Raw genomic sequence first — 22,914 nt, 5'->3', positions numbered from 1 at the left:
AATTTTGAGATCATTTTTTGGTACTTTTAAAATCAAGGAATTGGTGCTCATGAAGCCATCCTGGGAGAGAAGGACAGTAGAGGTGTCTTCACACCTGTCTGATGATGAATATCTGGTTGGCCTGAGGCATTCAACTGCTGCACCCAGAGGCCCAGAGTATTGGGCAGCAAAATAATAGAAAAATAATTGAGAGATAGCAGGGTGAGAAAAAAAGTAGGAGATAAAAAGACAGAAAAGAAAGAAGAGAGAGACAGAAGGGTGGAGGGAAGAGAGACAGAACGACAGAAAAAATAAAAATCACTCACCTGGAGCAGAGCCCTCTTAATTACTCTCCCCACGTCCTGTCTCCACTCTGGTATGTCAGGATTGAACTCGTCCAGATTAGGGGAGAAAGATAGAAGTAGAGATTTGAAGAATTCTGTTGAGTAGAGTTGGGGGAGAATCAGCCATTAATTCACTCAGATCCAGAGGCATTATTCTCAGGGAGCTGTGCCAACTGTCATTCTGCTCAAGTTGAATTTCAGGTAGTTAACACTTGATGAAAAGATGAGTTTCTCATATCCCCTGCACTTTCCTTTGCACTTCTAGATAATTAGAAAATGTCACAGCTTTACAGCAGCCCATCCACCACTAATAAATCATTGCATTTTACAGATACATGCTGCTGGATCACTTAACTTCAAATGAAGACATATTCTTAAGAGGTTTTAACACTAATGTAATATATTTTAGTGAACCAGGAGCAGATTTATTTCAGAAACATGTTACACAAGTAATAGTCAGAATATAACAACACAAGTCAAGAAGAAAATGATGTATTCTGATGTATTTAACTGCTTTTCAACATAAGAAGAGCCAAAAAGGTGCCAATATGAAAGAATAATGAAATACTGACCTTTGACTGCTATGGTCTTGGTATCCTGTAATATAGTGTTGGCTGCAGCCACTTGGACTGTGATGGTGTGCATTCCCTCGCTAGGGAAGGTGTATGAGATACTCCCGTCCAATGTTATCACTGGCTACAAGCGTAGAATTTAGGGTATAGGAAAAAGAAAAAAAAAAAAATCACATTACACCTCCCTAGCACATGGCAATCTGAGGTTGTTTTCAGGATTTTTACAGGTTACCCATCAATAAGCCACATAACTGATAGATTCACAAAAAACAGGACAGAGAAATTAAAGAGATGTTGATATATATTTTGTTTTGAGAAATCACTGTGGTCATGTTAACAGCCATGGGCGGCTGTGGCTCAGGAGGTAGAGCGGGTCATCCACTTATCAGAAGGTCGGTGGTTCAATCCCGAGCACATGTCGAAGTGTCCTTCGAAGTGTCCTTCGACATGTGGACTGGAGGACCTGAACCCCAAACTGCCTCTGATGGCTGTCCCATCAGCATATGAGTGTATGAGTGTGTGTGAATGTTAGAAGCACTCCATGTGTAGATGTAAGTGTTGTATGTATCCATTTATGTATCCATGTATCCATTTACTTAGCAAACACTGATGCTTTGAACTAAATGCTAATGTGAGCATGCTAAACAAAAAAAGCCCTGCTTTAAAACAGTGCAGGGGGCTTGAATTGGTGGGGATGTGCTGCTTAAGGTCCCAGGGAGACAATAAACTACAATCCAGGTTTGAGCAACAGATGCATTTAAAGGCTTTTACAATTCTGGAGAGATATCACAGTTGCAGCCATTCTGTCTTTCATTCACATTCACTTGTGAGGTGTTCTTTTTTCAAAGTATTTGAATGGGCATTTGGATGTATGTGATTGGCTAATGAGTGCCTTTCCGAACGACATCACGCTGTGGCAAAAGTTGAGCCAGGTTCATCCTCAGGGGAACCTGGACGTCTGTACCAATATATGTGAGAATTCACATTGTAGATAAGATATTGCACTTAAGTCAAAATGTTGACTTGTTGGTGGCTAGATGAAACATCAAAAAAATCAGGGCATGCACAGAGTTTTTAACATTCATTCTCTGGGAATGTTAAATATTGTACCAACTTCACAACAATCTATCCATCATTTGTAAACATGTATACCTCAGGGTGGTGCTAGAACTGGTAACCAAAGTCAGTGGGGGACCACAAAAGTCAGTGGGCGACATCCTCTGGGGAGCATGAATGTCTGTACAAATGGCTGTTATGTTAAAGTTTGGACCAAAACAATGGAAAAATGGACTGACTATAGAATTAATGTTATATAAGTCAAATTGCTGGTTAATTTACTTATATTCATAAGGAAATTGGAAATAACCTTTGATACCACCCTGATGAAGGCAAAATAGCCAAAGATTTACAGTGGATGAAGCAGGGTTTACTGGGGAAAAGTTGTACAGCTATGTTTGAATCAGTTCTACACCTCACTGTGTTTGTAATCTTACAGCTGGAAAAAACTTAAAGTTGGAAAAACCTCTCAGGCACAAATTCATGTCAGCGTGATGTTTCAGCAGGTGAAATTACTTTATGGGTTTACTTAGCTTTTAGCTTTTCCATTTTATATCCTTTTATATCCATTTGGTTAGACGCTGCACTTTTCAAATCTATATTAAAACGTTGCTTTAAAAAGCATTACACATAAAAGCCAATATAGAAAGCAATAACAAGTAATGCTGAAATGTATTTTCACAAATCTTGTCCTGGAAGACTTACCTCAGTATTGTTGCCTAGCCACCAGAAATAGGTGACAGTGCGTGGGTGGCTGGGCAATACCACTGCTGTGATGTTCACCTCCTTGTTTCTTATGACCACAAAGGGAGCAAGCAGCTGGACATTCTCGACTGGACCTAAACAATTTAAGAAGGACACACCACAGAGGAATTATGATATTATGCATTGTGGTTTGCAATGAGACTTCCCTGAGAGTGTGTTTCTCCTTCACATAAAAAAGTCAATTGGAAAATCACAAATCACAAAGACCTGTACCTCTGGTGAAAAAAAAAAAAAAAAGTAAAAAAGTGCGAATGTGTGTTTTAGCCCAGTGACAAACTAGTAACCATTCCAAAGTGTTTTTCTGCATTCTAGGGCAGGCTCCATCTCGTGTTCCAAACTAATCCTCCATGAACAAGTGGATAAAAAAAATGGATGGGAGAATGGATCCAAATATTTTCAGAACAAATATGGGAGAACAAACTCCCAGAAAAGATCTACTTATGGAAGAATTTCTCAAGCCATTGCCAAATGAGCATTAATATCAAATGATGGAAGGAACCAGACATTAGACATCTGGATTCAATACCTACTTGTGCTTGGTTTTAGGCTCCTAAAACGCTGGTTAAGTTTAGACAAAATGTTGCTAATTTTGATAGTTTAGCGAATGAAATGATTGCCTAATAGACATATATGGTGAGCTTTTTAGCAGTGGGCATGCTGTGATGGCAGGAGATTTTTTTGTTTCAGATTCCGCATTGTTTTGGAAACCAACAAGTTTTGACAGTACAGTTATTATTAATAACAATGACTGTAAGTTGGCAGAATGTTTTTTTAATTTCTTTATTTTGTCCTCGTATGTTGGAGAAAATAATCCTCAAATGGATTAAACAACAAACAAATGACAACTATTGCTTTATCAGGGTGAAACAAGGTTTTTAAATAGAGTTTTAATCCATACTTATGCACATTTGGTTTGATAAATTGATGGGATAATCAAATGTTTTATTCTCTATCATAACTACACCACAAAGCACACACTGTACATGAAAAATGATTTGGGTCTCCTACCAGATAACTATGTAAGATGTCAAAAATGTTCTATATAAACAGCAGTTTTGATCTACTAAACTGCATTACAACCATGAATCCTTGACAGCTATAGCAGAGGGTTCACCTTGACCAGTCTATTTTTATTAAATTCCAGACATTCCTAGAAGTGATACTGCTAAATCGGTCCAAATATGTTTGGAAGGAAATTATTTTTGTCTAGATTATTCTCACAGGAAACAATTTAAGTTACCAAAAGCAGAGAAGTTGTTTTGATGAATGATTGGTGGGCGTACAAAGAGACTTTGAAACCACACATCAGGATTCAATACCTGCTTATGGTTGGGTTTAGGCTGCTAAAACACTGTGGTTAAGGTGAGAGGAAATTGTGATTTTGGTTCTCGTCTTAGCCTAACAATTACACTAAACTGCCAATTAAATTCCCTTTATTTATTCAGCCTGACATTGTGTTTGTGCTAGCGAGTTTGTCACAGTGCATAGGGGCAGTAATTTTTCACATAATTTGAATACATTTTAGATTATGTGAGTTATTATTTCCGTAAGTAAACTTAGAACAACTGTGTTGACCTCGTTCACACATCTTGCCATTTTTGTGGGCACTTTCCTGTTACTATTTTTCATGAAAGTAGCTAGTTAACTGGTTTGCTATACAGGTAGATGGGGCTAACAGTCTTATTACCTCCACTGAGCTATGATAGGTTGATTGTTTCTCCAAATAGTAAACCATTTGCTGACTTTTTCAGTATTGTGTGCTTTGAGTTGCCTTACCAAAACCATACAGATTTTAAGATAATAGTAATTCTAATTCATGCCTACCAGTTATTTGCTAAGCCATTTCATAGCAAATTCATTTCTTGGAAATGATGAAAAAAAACTGTCTTGAATACTTCAAAATGACAAAAGATCAAATTATATTCTGACATTGTTTGAAGTTATAAAGTGGTCATGTCAAAATTCACTTATGTTAAAAGTTCATTGTGACTCATTGGGTTTGGTGATTTCACCTAAAAAAGTCCCATATTAGAATGGGCACCTCATCTAAAATATGATGAGGCCATCATTTATTTTTGACATGATACCTTCTGGGTGCTGCATCCTTACACAGAACTTAACAGGATCTAGCAGGGGTCTAGGTTGCTTTACAGTAATCTCAGGGATGAATTTGCAGATGTAATATACTACATTAGTGGAAAAACTCCAACAAAAGATTTGCAAAATGCAAAGTGGTCTAAGATGCTCATCTCACCAAGGCTCTCATCCTCTTAAACCAGAACAAATCCTTATCACCACTTTGAGATGCTCAGTATTTGTGTGTGTGTATGCTTATGTGTGTTTGAATGAGAGACAGCCATTTAGTATTAAATATGCTCAGCTGAGAAATCATTGTAGTAGTTTTTGATATTTCCTCCTGAAAGCAACACCTACACTGTGAAATAAACCCAGCTAAAATTGTTGCCCTCAGAAATGTATAAATTCAGAGAACACTGGCTGACACTTCACAATGGCAAAAAGTTAAATTAAAATGGATTGAACAAATCGATGAAAGAGTAACTAACAAGATAAAGAGACAAGTCAATATATACTGAAATGAGCTAGTATAATTCCCTTGGAAACTTCAAATGATACACTTTTTTATTGCTGTCTGAATAGAGTTGGAAAGCATGAAGTTCCTGTAATTTGTGTGTTGCTGTGTAAAATTTGCTCCTCTTAAAAATAAACCATTGCTCTGGTGTTGTATCCTCAGATAACTGGCAATTAGCTGCAGTGGCCTTAAAGTTCCTCTTCACAGCGTCTGCCTTTGCCCAAACTGAAACTGCACATAAGCAAGTTTGTTATGACCTTTCTCCCAAAAGTTGTTTCTGTTTATCATAGCTGCTGAATTACATAATCCTGTGTATAGGTCAGGGCAGGACAGTTATGAGTGTAGCATAGCTCACCAATGTGGCTGTCATTCAGCTGAACATGTTTGGAGCTAGGTATAATAAAATACATGAATGATGCATTGCTGCTTTTGGTTAAATATTTTCTTCTTTTATCAACCATTAGATGATATGTAAAACAAAAAAAGGACTGATTTTGTAATCGCTGAAGTAGTTCTGAAACTGCCTAATGTGTTTTAAACTGAGAAGCGGAACATTATAATGACCAGGGGTTTAGATTAATAATGGTAGTAATAATGGATAAAAAAGACTGACCACAAACCCCACATACAGTAAATGTAATTTTTTATTTCTTTTTATAGATTCTTCATAATCTTATAAATATTTGATAGTTATTGTTGTCCTTTGCTGCCATATGTTTGGTATTCATTTAAAGGTCCCGTATTTTACACTTTTCCTATATATTATTTGAAGTTTTGATGTCCAAAAAAAGATAAATTTGTGGTTTAAGTACCAAATATGAGAAGTTGGTGAGCCAATCAGAAGAGAGGCTCTGAGCCTCTTTTCTGTTTGAGTGTTCAGGTAAACACATAACCTAAAAGGTAGTGGATCTGGATGGGCTGGGCTTGGGGCGTGGCTGTGGGCAGTGACATCTTTGTTGTGACATCACAAAGTTATGGAAGTCCTGATGGCTCATTTTAAGGTTCAGCTTCTGAATACAGGCTGTGTGCATTTCTCTGCGGACTGAGCACTTTTGATATTTTCACAGTATTAATACAGCACCTAGACCTGCTATATCATCAAAAATACATTGAAATCTCACGTTGCAAAATATGGGACCTTTAAAGCATCTGTTAGCAGTTATAGCATCATCAGCAAATAGAAATCTAGTCTAAATATTTGTTTTTCAGACTCCATACAGCCTCAATAACAATAAATGAAAAGTAGAGCAGCCTGGTTGTAGCCTGAGAGGTGAAACCCAGGGAACCACTTTCTGCTTGTTATGTTTGTTGCTTTAAATTCATGTAATAATGGAAAGTTACCCAGATGAGCATATCAAAACTTTGGTCAACACCTCCCCTCACTCATCTGGACTGTGGTGTCACACCACCAGTCACACAATAATTTTCAGGGAGACTTCAGGAAGAATACTGGGCCGACTGTGGCTCAGGAGGTAGAGCTAGTTGCTCACTAATTGGAAGGTTGGTGGTTTGATTCCTGGCTCGTCCAGTCTGCATGTCTGTCCTTGGGCAAGATACCGAACAGCAAATTGCTCCCAATGTAACAGTGGTGTGTGTGCTGTGTGAATGTGTGAGTGAATGGGTGTATCTGGCTTGTAGTGTAAAGTGCTTTGAGTGGTTGATATCACTTGAAAAGCACTGTAAGTGCAGTCCATTACAAAACCTGAAATGATAAAATAAAGGGGTACAAAAAAAGGATTCTGTCCAGTGACAAGGACATGTTCCCCATATACCTAGGAGAACTTATGCCCTTTATAATAACCCCAGATGGTAAACTTAATAGCATGGTTTTCAGCTGAAAGCAGCAGCATGCAGTTTTGTTTTGTTAGAGTGTGGGCCCTTACATGTAACATGCAGGAAGAGTGTGTTTGCGTCATAACCGAGCGTGTTCTCAGCCAGTGCTGTGACACGGAATATTCCTGCAGACTTGTAGACGTGCTTGATCCCCTCCTCAGTCCAGCTCAAGTTGGAATAGGACACGGCTGTGCCATCGCCAAAATCCAGCTGGATGTTAGTCCGCAAAGAGTCACCCTGAAACACAGCACAACATGGCTTCATTCAATTACGGGTGAACACTATGTACTGACATCACTTTATCATGTGAAATGGCCCTCACCACCACAGAAAGGCCAAACACAATCATCAGGTGGTTGCTTTGAAAGAGGAGCACTGCAAATCAGAGGAAAGGCCATAGAAAATGACAATGTACTCTATACAATGTACAGAACAGTGAGTGGTCTGATGATGCTGGAAGGTGGCCAGGAATAGAACTTTTTGAAGTGCATACTCTTTACAGAAGACAAAGAATCCTCTATTAGATTTTAATAGTTTCAAGATATAACCGTATGACCAATGATATCATGAACCTTGCTGTAATCAATCACTAGCACTCAATGTGTGAGTGCATGATAGAGCAATGGGGCCCTAAAGTAATCTGTAGTAGTATAGTGCAACACGCAAAAGACAATTCTTATTGCAGTGTGTCAGTAGAAGAAAGAATAGAGCAGGTGGAACTCAGCTGCGTTTCAATGCCAACCAATCCAGTCCCCTTTAAGAGCAAAAAAGAGTCTACTTCTCTGAAAGGCTGGAAGCTGCAAGGCACAACAGCAAGCCAAATATTAACAAGAACTACAAATATTAATATGCAGCACCCAAAATATTGACGGTCCCATATTTTACACTTTTCCTGTGTTTTATTTGAAGTTTTGATATCCTTAGCAAGATATGAGGGGTGCACAGAACGTTGATATTTTCAAAAACAAACTCAAGACATACCTTTTTAATTTGGCTTTTAATTAGATCTTAGTCTATTTTAGGGAACATTATTTATTTATTATTTATTTTTATCTTTAGTTACTTTTATGATTCATTTTATCTTATTGCAACATATTTAATCTTCTTTTCACTGAACTATCTTTTAGGGTTATATTATTTTATTCTGATGGATTATCTCTTAGTATTCATCTTATTTATTTTCTCCATCTTAACGATTTCTTATTATTATTTACTTTATTTTAATTAATCTTTTAGTTATATTATTTAATTATGATTTATTTTATGGATTATCTCTTTGTATTTTTGTCATTTCTGTTTTATTTATTTTGATGAATTTAACATTTTAATCTGACCTTTAGTGTTTCAGGTCAGTAAGTGGCTGACTGTTTTCTGAGTGATCAAATAAAAATATAGCAGATTTCAAGTAAACACTCAGAGAAACCAGATCCTGCAAAGTTGGATGGTGGGTCCAGGTGGGCTGGGCGTGGTGCATGGCTGAGAGCAGTAACTGCATTGTTGTGACATCACAAAGTTACGGAAGTTCTGACGGCTCGTTTTGAGGCAGAGTTTCTGAACATGGGCTGTGTGTATTTCTCTGTGGACTGAGCGCTTTGAAACTTTCATAGTATTAATATAGAACCTAGACATGCTTTATAGTCAAAAGAGACATGGAAATCTCACTTTCTACAATATGGGACTTTTAATATATGCAGTTAAACATATTACTGTAAACCAATTTATTACAGTAAAGTTATGCCTTGTTATATGCTATTGTCTGCTGTGGTAACAGCCTTCCTGTCAAAGACAGGATCAACAAGTTTATTAAAAATTTAAAGAACCAGGAAAGTTCAGATCAGACTTCAGTTGGAAGTTCATCCCATGTTCCAGTACTTTAAGAGCCAAATGCTGAAATGGATTTGGGTTTTGTTTTCAGCATAATTTGCAAGGTTGTATTTTAATATGAGGGGCTGTGAGGGACATTATCTAGAATTACCATGCATATACACATATGAAACCATACTCATTCACATATTATACTGAAAACCTCACAGACATACAAGTGAAAAGGTTTTACATACATTACTGAAGCCGCCTCACACAAACAAGTGAAACATTATACCCTCACGAACACAACTGAAAAAAACTCATTAAAACTGGTGAAACCTTTTACATATAATACTGAAAACCTTAACACATACTAGTAAAAAAGTTCCTCTCACACACATATGAATCTAAACTCATTCACATACTATACTGAAAGCCTGACATGCATACAAGTGAAAAACTTTTACATACACAACTTAAACACTCTCACAGACACAACTGAAACCTCTCACATATACAAATGAAAAGCTTGCACACATCCTAGTAGATTTCAGTTAAAACGGAAGGCATTTAGGTTGTACTGGAAGGTGGTTGGGTGGTCTAAACTCTAATTGCATGTAAGTGTGAATGTGACTGTGAATGGTTGCTTGTCTCATCATATCAACCCTGTGATAGACAGGTTACCTGTCCAGGGTTTACTCTCTCTTGCCCAATGTCAGCTGGGATTGGCTGTTGTGACCCTATAAGGATAGGTGGTATGGATAATGAATGATTCATATATTGTTGTTTTAATTCTGTGGGTCAGCAGGCTTCTGATTTACTCCTGAGTAATGCCATCTTGGGATATGTGTTAATTTGTGTGTTACGGCAGTATATCTATTGTACATATTGTGCTTGGGCAATAACAACTAGCCCTAGTAGTAGTCCCTGACAGGGAAGTTTGAAATTTATGATCTTGTGATCATTAGAATTACCATAATGCAACCAATGCCACCCTTAGTTGCAAGAGCTTGAAATTATGTCCAGTTCTCATAATATTTTCATAAAAAATAAAAGTCTTCTTGCTCAACTACCAACTGCCATTCACCATGAAATATTAAAGATGAACTGTTATAAAATCAAATCAAACCTTGACTGCAACAAATGAATAATGTTGATGACTAACATGTTTTCTGACTGCAGGACATACTTCCAGACTGTGGATTGCTGCTTAAGAGGTCTACCAATTGAAATTAAAACAACAGTTTTCATTTACTTATAATGAATCATCTTTAACCAAACAACAACATTAGATTTATGGAGATTTTTAGGAGCTCTGGATGATCTGACAGGAAGCACTACCTCACCAACTTCTCACATTCAGCTACCAGGATGAAATGTTCAACACTTTTGTGTTTTGAGATTATCAGTGCCGTTTATGGCCATTGTTTTGAGTTTTGGAAACACTGACACAATTTATGGCATGTTAAAATCTGACAATGCTTTGCACTTTTCCAGAAAAAAAGACAATGAAACAGATTATTGTTCACAGAACATCCATGTGATTAAGGGAGAGCAAAACATTTTAACACATATTGTAAATTTAACAGTGTTACTAGACTGGAACTTGTTCTTTCAGCTCTTCCTCTTACGTTTGTATAGTAAGATAGAAGGATGTCACTCCAAGGATGGTTAAGGGAAAGACTAAGATTTAACTGGCAGAGACAGATCATTGAACATGGACTCAGAATGAAAAAGGTAGCAAAACAAAAATGAAAGCCATGTTGTAGAAGTAACACGCGCATGCACACACATAAACACACTCTCTCTCTCTCTCACACACACACACACACACAGACACATGCACATTTGTAATACTTGTAGCATGTCTTTTTATAGCCAATCAGTATGATTTTTCTTCATTTAAATCATATCCTGATTTGTTTGCTCATTGCAACTGTATGGTCAGTATAACTTTACACTATAAAATTACAGTAATTACATAGTTAGATATTACATTTGCTGTAATTACAGTCTGCAAATAATTTGTTTCATAAGTCAGGCATTAATGCACTTTACTTTGCACATATTTGGCAAATATTAATTTGCAAAACAATAGTTTGGTAAACATTAAGAAATGTAATAATGAAAAGTCATGAAACTTTGTTCAAGAAATCCTTACAGAATTTTATTAATTTAATCATACACACACACACACACACACACACACACACACACACGCACACACAAGTGTGCACATGTGCATCTATGCAACCACTTCACCATGTTTGCCTTTGCATTTCCTCTGGGAATCACATCTGGCACCATCCAAGGATCAGCACACAGCGGAAGTGTTGGTGGCTCCAGTTGCCACTGTGACCCCCCACCCCCCTGGGCCAGTGAAGGCAAACCCCCATGACAAATTGTAGTGTTAGTGGGATTGTCATTTGTAACACTGCATTTACATGCTGGTTCAACCAAAACTCACGATTTAATAAAAAAAAAATATATAAATTTTTTTCTTGATCTTTTCTGCTCTTTTGCTCCTTCCGTCCATCGCTACCCAGATCCCTTCTTTGTGTGATTCTGAGTGTAACAAAACAGGAGGTTATTTTGAGGCCTCTGGGGAAATATGTCACTTTGCCTCGAAAATGATATTTTTCATAAGTGGCTGCAGAGAATACAGAATAGCTAAGAACAGGGTTAGACAGTGTGGGCATTGTTAAGAGCTATAATGAGCTGGCATGCAAACAAGACCCAGGCTTGGTGGCACCAATGTAACTCAGCTTCCCTTGGTGTTGGCTGTCCATTCAGCGGTCATGCCTGCTCTTTATATCAACCACAATGGAATTCACTAATCCGCATGAGACTGATGCTGACCCATCTCTCTAAATGCCATTCTTTGTATGCATACATCTCCCAGGGCTGAGCAGATCCAAAAACATTGTAGCTGGAGCCTTGAGGCTGGGACATCAGTGTCAGTTTGCAATGAGAGGACTGTTGTACCGGTTGACAAGGGTTTGGATGCACAAGGCCAGTATTTGTTAATGTACATGTCAAAACTGCACCTACAGTGTCGATGTGAGGAGTGACAACAAAAGACACTGGAGCTGTGGACAATTCTGGTTTGTCATTCTGGTTATTTCCACAGCAGACAGAGCAGAGGTCGTGTTATTCATAGCAATATTTTAATGTACTGTAATAGTTTGTCAATAAACAACGTGCTGTTTTCATGATTTAGAGCTTTTTCATAACAGGTTATTGTAAAAGGTATCATGGGTGACAAAAAAATTACACAGTATCTCTGAAATTGAATTAAATGACCTTGTATAAAAATACAAATATTTCAAGCTGCAAGTGAATCAATATGTCTGTATTAACAATTTTTCAAATAAGTATAGTAGGTGTAATGTGAAGGATGTTAATTGTAGTGATGAACCCAAAAATTACCCAACACTGCAGTTTCCCTCAGCTCTTTAAATAACAAAGGGTTAAAATTCATGAAAAGATAAACTCATATTTAATTCCTGATTTTTAAAAAACAAAATTTAATGTAAATTCCTTATAACCGTCATCTTTACTTGGAAGAAATGTTTGTTATATACTGCTTGCTGCATAGCTTGATTTTTTCAAGTTACACCTCTGTGGATTTAACAGGTAGTAAGAAAGAACGCTTGTCTGCAGAACCTCATTCATGCCCAAGAGACATCCATGGCACATGGAAATGTTATGAAACACACAATATGCCATGAAGAGTGCTCTGACCTTCTGAGGGCTGTATTGTAATGTTCTACCTGACTCATCTAAACATCTGAAATGCATATTTTCAGCACACTCTGCTTTTGTATAACAGGTATAAATGCGTTGTGTAGCTGCCTACGTAGGTGCATATTACTCTCTTGATAATGCCCCCTGAAATAACAGTAAAATACTACACCAATAACTTTCCGCTGCCTCAAGATAGCAATGTGCCAACAATGCACCTGACCACACCTAATTTTAAGACTAACATGCCCATCTGGCACGGATGGGCACAAGTATATTTGCTATTTAAACAACGTGGGTGGTGGACAGGAAAATGTCAACTGCATCGGTCTGAAACTAAGAAAGACACTTATGTTTAGCTTGATAGGACCCAGAGTGAAGTCTGAAGCCTCTTCACTGCTGTCTCAAAACTACTCGTCCGGCTACATTTCTTCAACAGGTTCAACAGAGGTGGCAACTGCTTGGAAATGGTCAAGCTCTTTTCTACAGTTCTCTGTAATAAGAAGAGAATAAGAAATAAGAAAATAAAAAATAAGAGGCTATAACCCTCTGCTGTGCTATTTGTTAAACATTCATTTTTGATGTGAAGAATGAAGAAAGTTAAGTTAAGAGATGTGGCTATTGTTTGCTATCCTATCTGCTATAACAACTTTGGTGGGAATAAGAATGGTTATAACATGAGGTGTGCTGTTACAAAATGTTACCTTTTGGCAGTTACATCACATTAGATGACTAGATCTTTTTTTAAAATAAGTGAAATTTTACACTGACAAAAAAGGTTGGCGTGCGCCTCATGGGAAATAACAGTAAGGTTTTTTTTCATATTAACTAATTTCTCCCAATACCCAAGTAAGTCAGGACAAATTCATCCAATATTATGATTGCAGTTTAAAAATGAACCCTGCAGTTAATATTTTAGCTGAGAATCCTCAGTAGTCGTGTCTGTCATGTTTGATCACAATGCTTGTTGGCAGGGGATTCCATTGAGCTTTTCCACTGGGGCAGAAATATGTTTCACAAAAAGATAACATGAGCAAGAACAACTGTACAACATTTTACCCCAAATGTAACGGCAGTATAAAACAGACGTGGCTGATAAAAATTCAAACTGACAAAACAATTGTCAGGGAGATCACAGGGAGCTTGTATTAACCAAGACGAAACACTGTGGAAGTCATTCTGCCACCACATTCACACATACGCTATATACTGTAAATACTAGGCCTGCCAAATGATAAATATTTTTTAATTGCAATTAATCACTGAATTTCAATAGTTAATCACCATCATCGCATGTTTTATCACATGATTAAAATTCTATTATTTTGCATTTCAGATTTTTTTTTTATCTTTTATCATTCTTATGGAATGATGGATAAATTCTACATGAATTGTTTGAGATTTGGTTGATGTCGTTTAGGCACAAGCCAATCGTTTAACTTCCAACTGCTTAGTGAAAAGTCAGTCGCTTTCACAAAGCTCAGGTTTTCCAAAAAATACAAAAATAAATGTACCATGTGGTCATGTGTGTCTTATCATAGACCAAAACAAGGGTGCATTTTTTTTTCTTTATTAGCTTTCACCCTTATTTTCAAATGTGGATATGTGCCACAGAGTATTCTACCCATTAAATATCAAGGCCAATTGCTCTTCACAAGAAATTAATTATTAAACTTTGAATTCATCTTGAGAATTTTCTCAAAGAGGGCTGATGCTACAAAGATTCTTTACCACACCCTTCTTTTATGAAATCCCTGTCCTACCCACCTCCCTTCCTGCGTCTCCCCTTCCCCTTTCCATCAGACAATCCCCCTCTTAATGAAAGAAATAGGCCTCAATTCCTCAACTCATCACACAGTAATATGACAACTGGGCCTGGACAAATCCCCAGGGGACACAAATTTACTTTGAGCTGTTGCAATAGCAGCACAACACTATTGCTAACACCTAAGCCTGCAGTTAATGTCAACAGACCATATTCTGCCTTAGAAACATGTGAGGCAGTTTGTCAGGCCTGGCTCTCAACACAGCGCCTTTCACTCACTAACAGAGTCTCTGGTGAGGTTCACTTCTGCCTCTGGCTGAGAACTCTTACATTGTATGAGCAATTTCAAGCCATTTGACTCTATTAAACTTTTCAGAGTGCTAAGAACCATGTTACTTTCCCACAAAGCGCAGTATTCTAACTTCAGCATTTCTGCCTCAGGCTTTGGTAAACTACATGGTGTTTGTTGTTATGACATTTTCTAGACAGAACACCTTCACACTCAGTTTCATGCAGCACCTTTGGTCTCAAGCTTTGCTTTGCAATAACCAAAACATTGGCTTTTATTTTATGTACTGTTAAACTTACAATAATAAACATTTTTGATATTAACACTTAATAAAAAGACTTTTTCATAATGTGTGTCAGTAGTAACAAGAATTTGACTGGGACATCCAGCTGTTTTAATCTTTGAAGGATTCAATCAGTGATTTAATAGATCATGTAAGATGACCCAGAGCTAAGATATACAAACTGAACAACAATGGACCCATTACTGAGCCCTGAGTGATGCCCCATATGAATGTTGACTATTCCAGATATAGAATTCCGAACAGACACAGAAAATTTGTTTTCCTTTAGATATGACACAAATGAGGCAAGTACTGGAGTCTGACTGCCAAAGTTTTGTTGTCAAAGGGTTTTTGGAAAAAAATCAATGAATCTAGCTTCAAATAAAAATAGGTTGAATAAAAACAAGTATTTTGCTAGTCCAGTGAGGGACCCATGTTAATTGTGTTCTCACCTCATCCAGATGCACCAAAAAGGTGACGTTGCTGCCCAGGCTGGCAGTGAGTTTGCCATCTTTGGTGGTCAGTAAGAGTCCTTTAGGAGGCCTGTTAGGGCACTGCTGCTTTCTTGCCGTGTACATTTCTTTCACTCCTTTAGTGCAGTTGTTCAACACAACCTTACGATACCTTTGAAAAGACACGAGTTGGAATTTAGTCTTTCTTCAAATGAATTCTATTTAGTTATTTTCTACTTCAATCTTCTCAAGATTACATATTACTTTAGTTTTTACAGTAATCCCCTAGATGCTACATGAGCGTGTGCTTTACAAACTGTTTTGTGTCAGTGCAGCTGTTGTGTCTGAACAGTCTGTGTCTGTGCAAAAATAGACTAGCTAACTATATACAAGCCATGTCAGTGGCTGAGACACCTTGCCATGGTTAATCTCAGCGGTAGTGAATAAAACACTCCCACTGTGATTAAGCTTTGCAAGGTGTTGGTCCCCTGGGGAGCCCCCAAAACAAACGCAGAAGGCACATCTTGTTGGCACCACCATTCACTGAAGCCTCAGCTCCACACACGACCCACCTCTTTCACCATTTTTCAGTTACCTAGGAGGTATGTGGATTCAGGCACTACCAAAATGGTGATGGCAATGCAACCCACTCTGAGCTTCAAAACTACTTTTCAGACACTTATGGGTGACTTCATGGGGGCTACATCCATCTTTATTTACAGTCTATGCTTAAACTTTGTCTTCAATGCAACATCCTGAACAACATGAAAACAACATAAACTACTACTTCCACTCTGCTCTACTGTGTCATTTTGTTGTGTTTTGTTGACCCATCCATCCATGCCAACCACCTCTGATGCAGACTTTGTCACTCTATATACTATGTTAGCACACTTTATGCTTTGCTTCTGTCATAATTACTACATTCGCTAGATGTCGCCTAACAACAAAATGTAACTATGGGTCATAACAACCTGTGGGCTCGTTTTTTTTTTTTTTTTTTTACAGCAGGACTGTCTCGAGATTAATCATGGCCACCTGACCTCTTCACCACATTGGCATGTGAGGCAGTTGATGCCAGTGGTGGAAGCAATACAATTCTCCTTATTTGTTTTCTAACATCAATTGGAAACCAGGGTAGTAGGTGCATTACCACCACAGAGGCAGTACTCAGATGCTTAAGTTAAAATCTATGTAACTTTTGATAAAGAAATAACACAATCTTCCTCTAAATGTGAAGATAAAGAAGTATTCTAGATTGAACAGTAAAATATGTCCCCACCTTTGTGTTTCTGTAATTTCTCAGCTGTAGGTGTTAAAAAAAAACAGGGCAGGGAAGTCATCAGGTCTCCTTCCTCAAATAACAGACTCAACATGGTTAATCTATTTTTCTTCTCTTTTTTAAAACCCTGTTTCTAGTATGTATGGGAAGAAGTCAATGTTATGTGCAATCCTTATTGTTCTAGATAATGACATGGGGAGTCTTAACTTCTTTCTAACATTTGACCATAATTTGTTCCCTGCCCCACCCCCCTCTCAAGGTGGAAAAAATCTGAGACCTAAAAGATTATATTTTTATCTTGTTATATAACTGATGAGTTCAAATGTGAGCAGCATTTTACCGTAAAGCAGGTTGAGGTGGAGCTCATTTGAACTATTTTAGTCATTTGGTAGATCAATGACTCGCATCCACGGGTCAAACCCTAGCAGTATTTTTACTTATTTCCCTGATTACACCTTTGGTGTTGGTGTGGCCAAAGTGAGATTGACTGGCACCTCTGTCTCTATAATTAGTTTTGTTGACAAGTTACAAATTATAATTTGTATTAGGGCATTCAGTTTGGTGACATCACATAAATTCCAGCAAGGCTTTGGACAGCTCCGACCTGAACAAGTCTAGTCAGCCACACTGACTGTAAACACCTATGTGGGTATGCACTGCCTTTAATTTGTGATAGTCCATCATATGACGTAAATTGATCATATATTGATATGCAAAACAAAGTAACTGGTAACTATGTACTGCTATATGTTTTATGTGTAGTAGAAGTATAAAGTGGCATAACTTGGAAATATTAAGTCAAGTACAAGTAACTCACAATTGTAAAGTTAGGGTGAGATTGGGTCATATTGTGAGCAGCTGCTTCTTGGTGCACAACATCTGATTCAGTTTTGTGATTCTAATCATATTAAATCTGTGATCTGTATCTGCTCTAAAACCCTGCTTAAGCATCAAAAACAATGCTGCAAAACAGATTTATTTTTGTCCCAAAAAATAAAAAATAAAGTACATGAATGAATAGTATATAACATTTTACAGTGTAAATGTAAGCAGTTCTTACCCTGTACTGTTGATGTAGTCTTGGCCCTGGCTGCAGCTTCTGGACACAGAGGAGGGATTGAACCAGAAAGCAGGCCGACAGTTCCCATCCCCACGCCGCTCATAACCATAATCACTGTCAGACAGCAAAGCACATCAACACAGCACCTGATCAATATCAGCATGTGAAAAGGGACATATTGTTACACAGTGTGTCTCACATCCCTGTGTCTCACATCCCTGTCTTATCAGTTCAGTCTCTTCATAACTGGTGACTGGAGGATTGTCTGGCACAGAGATACATCATTATTATGTATTGATTAAGGCCACTGTTGACAAATGCATCACAACAGTGTGAAGGTGTGGGAACAGAAACACGCACTATAGGGGGGTGGGGGGGTTGTCACCATACACAACGATGACTAACTCTCACTTGCCTGCTAGCAATTCCAATCAGAACATGATTTACATCTAGCAAAGCAAGGTAAGCAAATGTCCATTCTGATGATGGTCATGACATTGATTTATCAATTACTTACCAAACCAGAACAAATAAACAAAACTAACCAGCCTGTGGCTGACCAGTCCATTTTGATTTTGTGATTACAACAGTGTGAACTATTCATTAACGAGCAGTCAAGACAGATCGTTCACAGAGGTGCATATGACCAACGAGGTAAAAGGTCAGTATGGAGTTCCTTTTGGGACAAAACAGCCAAGATCATATTTAAAGAATGAGATTATGTACACCAATGCTGAAGCTAGTTTTGCATCCAGAATTGGGAATATGGCTCAAACTTTTCATGACAATATCATCACATCTCTATTTCAATTGGTAATACATTTAGCATTCAAACCATATAAATATCAGAAGAAATTTCTGAATTTTGCAATAATAATCTCACTAATTCAGAAAGAGAGAACATTTTCTTAAGTGAATACCTCCATAGCTTCCAGCCTGATAGATTCCAATTCCAGAAAAATAGGCAAGGCAAAATTACCTCTGTAACTCTGTATCAATGTACTGTATCTTATACTCATTGTGTCTGTTTTCAAAGGAGACCAGGTTTATGACTATAACCAAAAAGGTTGAAGAACAGAAATCTTTTTATTTTTTGGCCTGTGCAATCAAAAAAATCACATATCCTCTATCATTAAATGTTGTTGTTGACAACCACACCAAAAAAGAACTGGACCAGAGTTCGAATGTACAGTTTTCACAACAGCATGAATGAACCAAACCAAACAAGCAATCGCACAATAGTTTTTTATTTTTGTATTTTTAATTTTTCTAATTTCACCATACAATTTAGGTCTGAAAGTTTCCTGACTCCCTAATTTAGATCAGGAAATGTGTAATTAAAAGTATAGAGGTTTATTTCTCTGTATATACAATATAATGATAAAATTATAAGTATGCACTTGAGCTGATCATGTGGCAGACAGATGCTTCACACCTGAAATTAAGTTAAAGCTTTGAGCTTCTTTCTGCATTGGTAGTTTTTTTAAATCCTCATTTTAGAATTTTAAGCATGCACCAACTAAGTCCCTGCAGAGAGAGATGAAGCAAGATAGACAGGCAGAAATCAGACTCAGAAACAGGCATAAAAGAGGACAAACTTTACACTAGTTCAGTGGGAACCAATTAGCACTCACTTTCTGACCTTCTACAAACACTGTTAACATATGCTGTATTTTGGGTTGGCTTTCTTCTGCTCCCTGTCATACAAGATAAAAATACAACCATTTACGATTTGCATACAAATTGAAACTACCCCCACCCCCCAACGCTGTCTCAACAGAATTACAAGCACAGAGAGCTTGCAGACAGACATTATGGAGACAGACATTATGAGCAAATTGTGTAAAACGACCCCAAACTTATCAGATTATTGGAGAATACACATGCAAATGGAGCAAATTAATGAGACACATGAAAAGCATATGCAATGGATTCCACTTAAAGGGCTGAAAATTGGCCTCTGAGCTGAACAGTGGAAATAGTGTTTGTATAGTATTCCTCTCTTGCCAGGGCTGCATGCTTGAGTTGTCGTATTGTTAATTCACTGATCACTGAAGATGGCACACCCCACTTACTACTAAGGAGTAAATCACCCACGGACTACTTTCTCTTTCACTCAGTTTTTTTTTTTTTTTAAATCATCTCTAACACATGCTTGTAGTTTTGTCTGTGCTGCTGTTGTACAAACCAGTTCCTTGTTCTGATGAAACAATGCATGAAGTAGTACTTTAGTACTAGAAGTAAAAGTACTGTAGTACTTCTACAATGGCACATATCCAAAGCTAATTTTCTTCAAAGTACATCCGTATCAACTCAGTGGGCTTAGTTAAAAAGATGTGGTAATTAGAAAACCATTAGGACTAGAAAGTGTATGTACTGTAAGACAGGTCCTCCAACCTGAACAACCATACAGGTCGTTTTCTTAAGCCCTCTGATATGACCCATAGGAGTGTCTTCTGAAATAGTGCTCCTACAGCAGCAGGCGTATACCAGACCTCAGTTGTCATGGTTACAATAATAAACACATAGACAGTATTGAGAGTGGCATACCTACTTTCATCACCATGGTTACTATAATAATGGTCATGGCTTGGTTAGGTTTAAGCACTAAAACTACTTGCTTAGGTTTAGGAAATTATTATGACTTGGGTTAAAATAAGTACTTTAACATTCAACATTACACAGGCTTTGTTGTCATGATAATAATAATAACAACAACGTGGTTAACTTTGTCGAACGATCATGGATAATAGAAACAGCATTAACTGTTGCTTTCACATGGGAATCGATCACCACTCTCCTGTGTCATATTGCTGTGTTTTGTGGACCCATCCATCCATCCACCCCAACCTCCTCCTGACGTGGACTTTGTCGCTCTGTAAACTATGTCTCCGCACTTTTCCCTTTGCTCCTTTCATAATTACTATGGCCACTAGATGTCGCCTAACGACAAAATGTAACTATAGGTCAATATAACCTACTGCACAAATGACCTATGCGCTTTTTACAGGACAGTCTCATCTACAGTGGTCTAAAAGATGAGTTTTTGTTTTTTTTTGTCATTTGGCTGCTCTCCTCAGGGGTCGCCACAGCGGATCGCCACATATTCCAATCTGGCACAAGTTTTACACCAGATGAATTTAGAGTCGGTCAAAAAGATGAGTCTTACAGCTGAAAACATTAGTGTTACTGCCTTATCTGTTGCCTGCTTTAAACTAAACTCAGTTTATGCAGTTACAAGGTTGAGGTAATATGATTGAATTGTTCATAGCTATAGTAGGTGGGTTAGATCAACTCTTAAGAGCATATTTGATTGGTCTGAAGAGGGTATTTAATGGTAGCTGGATGAATGCACTCTAAAGAAACCAATGGATAATGAAGGGAAGCTGTTTTCAAGACATCAGAGCTGTCGTATTTTTACTTTTGATTGGGCGTAGCATTCATACAAACATTCAGACTTGGCATCAGCCCAATGCCAAATAATCAAAGTATTAACACAAGAAAACAACACACACCCTTTGAAAGTAAAGCTTCAACATGTGTGGCAGTGTTTTAGAACAAACGTTGCTGTTAATGAAGTTCTTTTGCAGACAATGAAGAGAAACATAATCCCCCTTGACAATAAGTCAAACTTCATCTTACCATTCAAAATCATGAGCTCGGCAAATACAGGACTCAGCTGAGAGGATTCTGGAGTAATCTTTTCCCAGCATGCAGTAGTTTCCAGGCCTGCGCTTCATGTAAATCTGTTTTTGTCCCATCACACATGGCTCACCCTGTGGTCACAACAAGCATCATAACTACTGTGTGATATTTTTTATGGCATTAACTTTAACACAATCAGTTTTACACACACACACACACACACACACACACACACACACACACACACACACGTTTCACCTGGTTGTGTAGGTGCCAGGTTTGATAGTCCTCCTCTGTGCATTTCCTGCTGAAAATGGACTTGTAGTCTATTTTGATGAGCTGCCATTCAGAACGGTGGCTGAAGTGTCCAAAAAAGCTACAGAGGCAAATAATACACATATGTTACATTCCTGTTTGGGTGTTGATTATCATTCATCATAATTAATTAATGTTTTATGCCTATTTGACTTGATTTTATTCTTATCAATAATAGTAACACAACTACAAAAATCACACCCTCAGAATTTATTGTCTCAATCTGGCTTTTACTGTGAATGATGGAACCTACATGAACACATGCTTGAACTGTTCTGCCTGTTTCTGTGATTCTTCACTCACTGGTTTGAGGCAAGTGATGGCAGTCAGGGGTTGGTTTGGTCCCCATCATTGAAATCTTAGCAGCATTCACACAATCCTGATGAAGTGAAACTGAGTTTTTGAGTATTAAACTCTTCATATATAATAAGTAAACACAATCTTTTGCATAGTTAATTATGGCTATTTAATTATATACAGACATATTTAAGATTTGAAACCATGTTTTTAGGGATTTTAAGATTTAACAACAGCTTTCCTATGATCAAACCCATTTGTCAAACGATCTAATATCAACAAAGGTCTGACTAACAGCCTACATGACTCATTACCTAACCCGCAGAAATGTGGCTTAATAAAGACTAAATACCACAAAGCTTTGAATGGATGTCTTCTAAAAGTCCTTTATCCATCAAGCCTTTTTGCTGAGGACTGAACAAAGTAGCAAAAATATCATTCACCTTTCACTCAGCTCACGTCACCCCTATAAAGACAAAACACCTTTTAACGTGTCATTTGAGTCTTTTTGGATCTTTCTGGACTTACGTCATGATTTGGTTCTCGGCCCCAGCCTCCACCAAGATTCCATCCACGAACAGCGGCACAGAGGAGAAGCTGTGTTGGTTCCACTGCCTCCCCTCATCAAAGCTGACCCTGTGTGTGTGTGTGTGTCAGAACACATTCTCATCACAAACCCAGCAATAGCAATGGCATGGAAACAGACGCTCTGTATTAGAGCTTGGTCATAGGGGAGGATTTAGGTGGAGATCAGAGTGACTGGCTTGTCTCAACAGACGAGTCTCTGAGTCTCTATGCAATTAGCTACTGTAGCTTTGGGTAAATATCAAAAGTCTG

The 22,914-nt window shown here is 37.8% G+C and overlaps 1 protein-coding gene across 2 annotated transcripts in view; it reads right to left on the bottom strand.

The window, feature by feature from the left end:
- sorcs3a (sortilin related VPS10 domain containing receptor 3a) overlaps positions 1 to 22,914 on the bottom strand; it is a 217,077-nt gene that overhangs the window by 14,534 nt on the left and 179,629 nt on the right. For both annotated transcript variants that reach the window (XM_071504406.1, XM_071504407.1), the window contains 9 exons: positions 22,606 to 22,713; positions 21,724 to 21,841; positions 21,463 to 21,596; positions 17,821 to 17,934; positions 15,479 to 15,650; positions 7,190 to 7,376; positions 2,657 to 2,790; positions 896 to 1,019; positions 306 to 418 (listed from right to left, as the gene is read on the bottom strand). In XM_071504406.1, the coding sequence (XP_071360507.1) occupies positions 306 to 418; positions 896 to 1,019; positions 2,657 to 2,790; positions 7,190 to 7,376; positions 15,479 to 15,650; positions 17,821 to 17,934; positions 21,463 to 21,596; positions 21,724 to 21,841; positions 22,606 to 22,713 (1,204 nt within the window). The remainder of the gene's footprint in view (positions 1 to 305; positions 419 to 895; positions 1,020 to 2,656; positions 2,791 to 7,189; positions 7,377 to 15,478; positions 15,651 to 17,820; positions 17,935 to 21,462; positions 21,597 to 21,723; positions 21,842 to 22,605; positions 22,714 to 22,914) is intronic.

Source organism: Trachinotus anak, unplaced genomic scaffold, assembly GCF_046630095.1.
Source record: "Trachinotus anak isolate AG129_WGS33_773 ecotype Australia unplaced genomic scaffold, CSIRO_AGI_Tana_v1 ptg000019l, whole genome shotgun sequence".
Lineage (NCBI taxonomy): Eukaryota > Metazoa > Chordata > Actinopteri > Carangiformes > Carangidae > Trachinotus > Trachinotus anak.
Note: the sequence above shows the minus strand (reverse complement) of the source record. Positions and strands in the feature narration are given on the sequence as shown.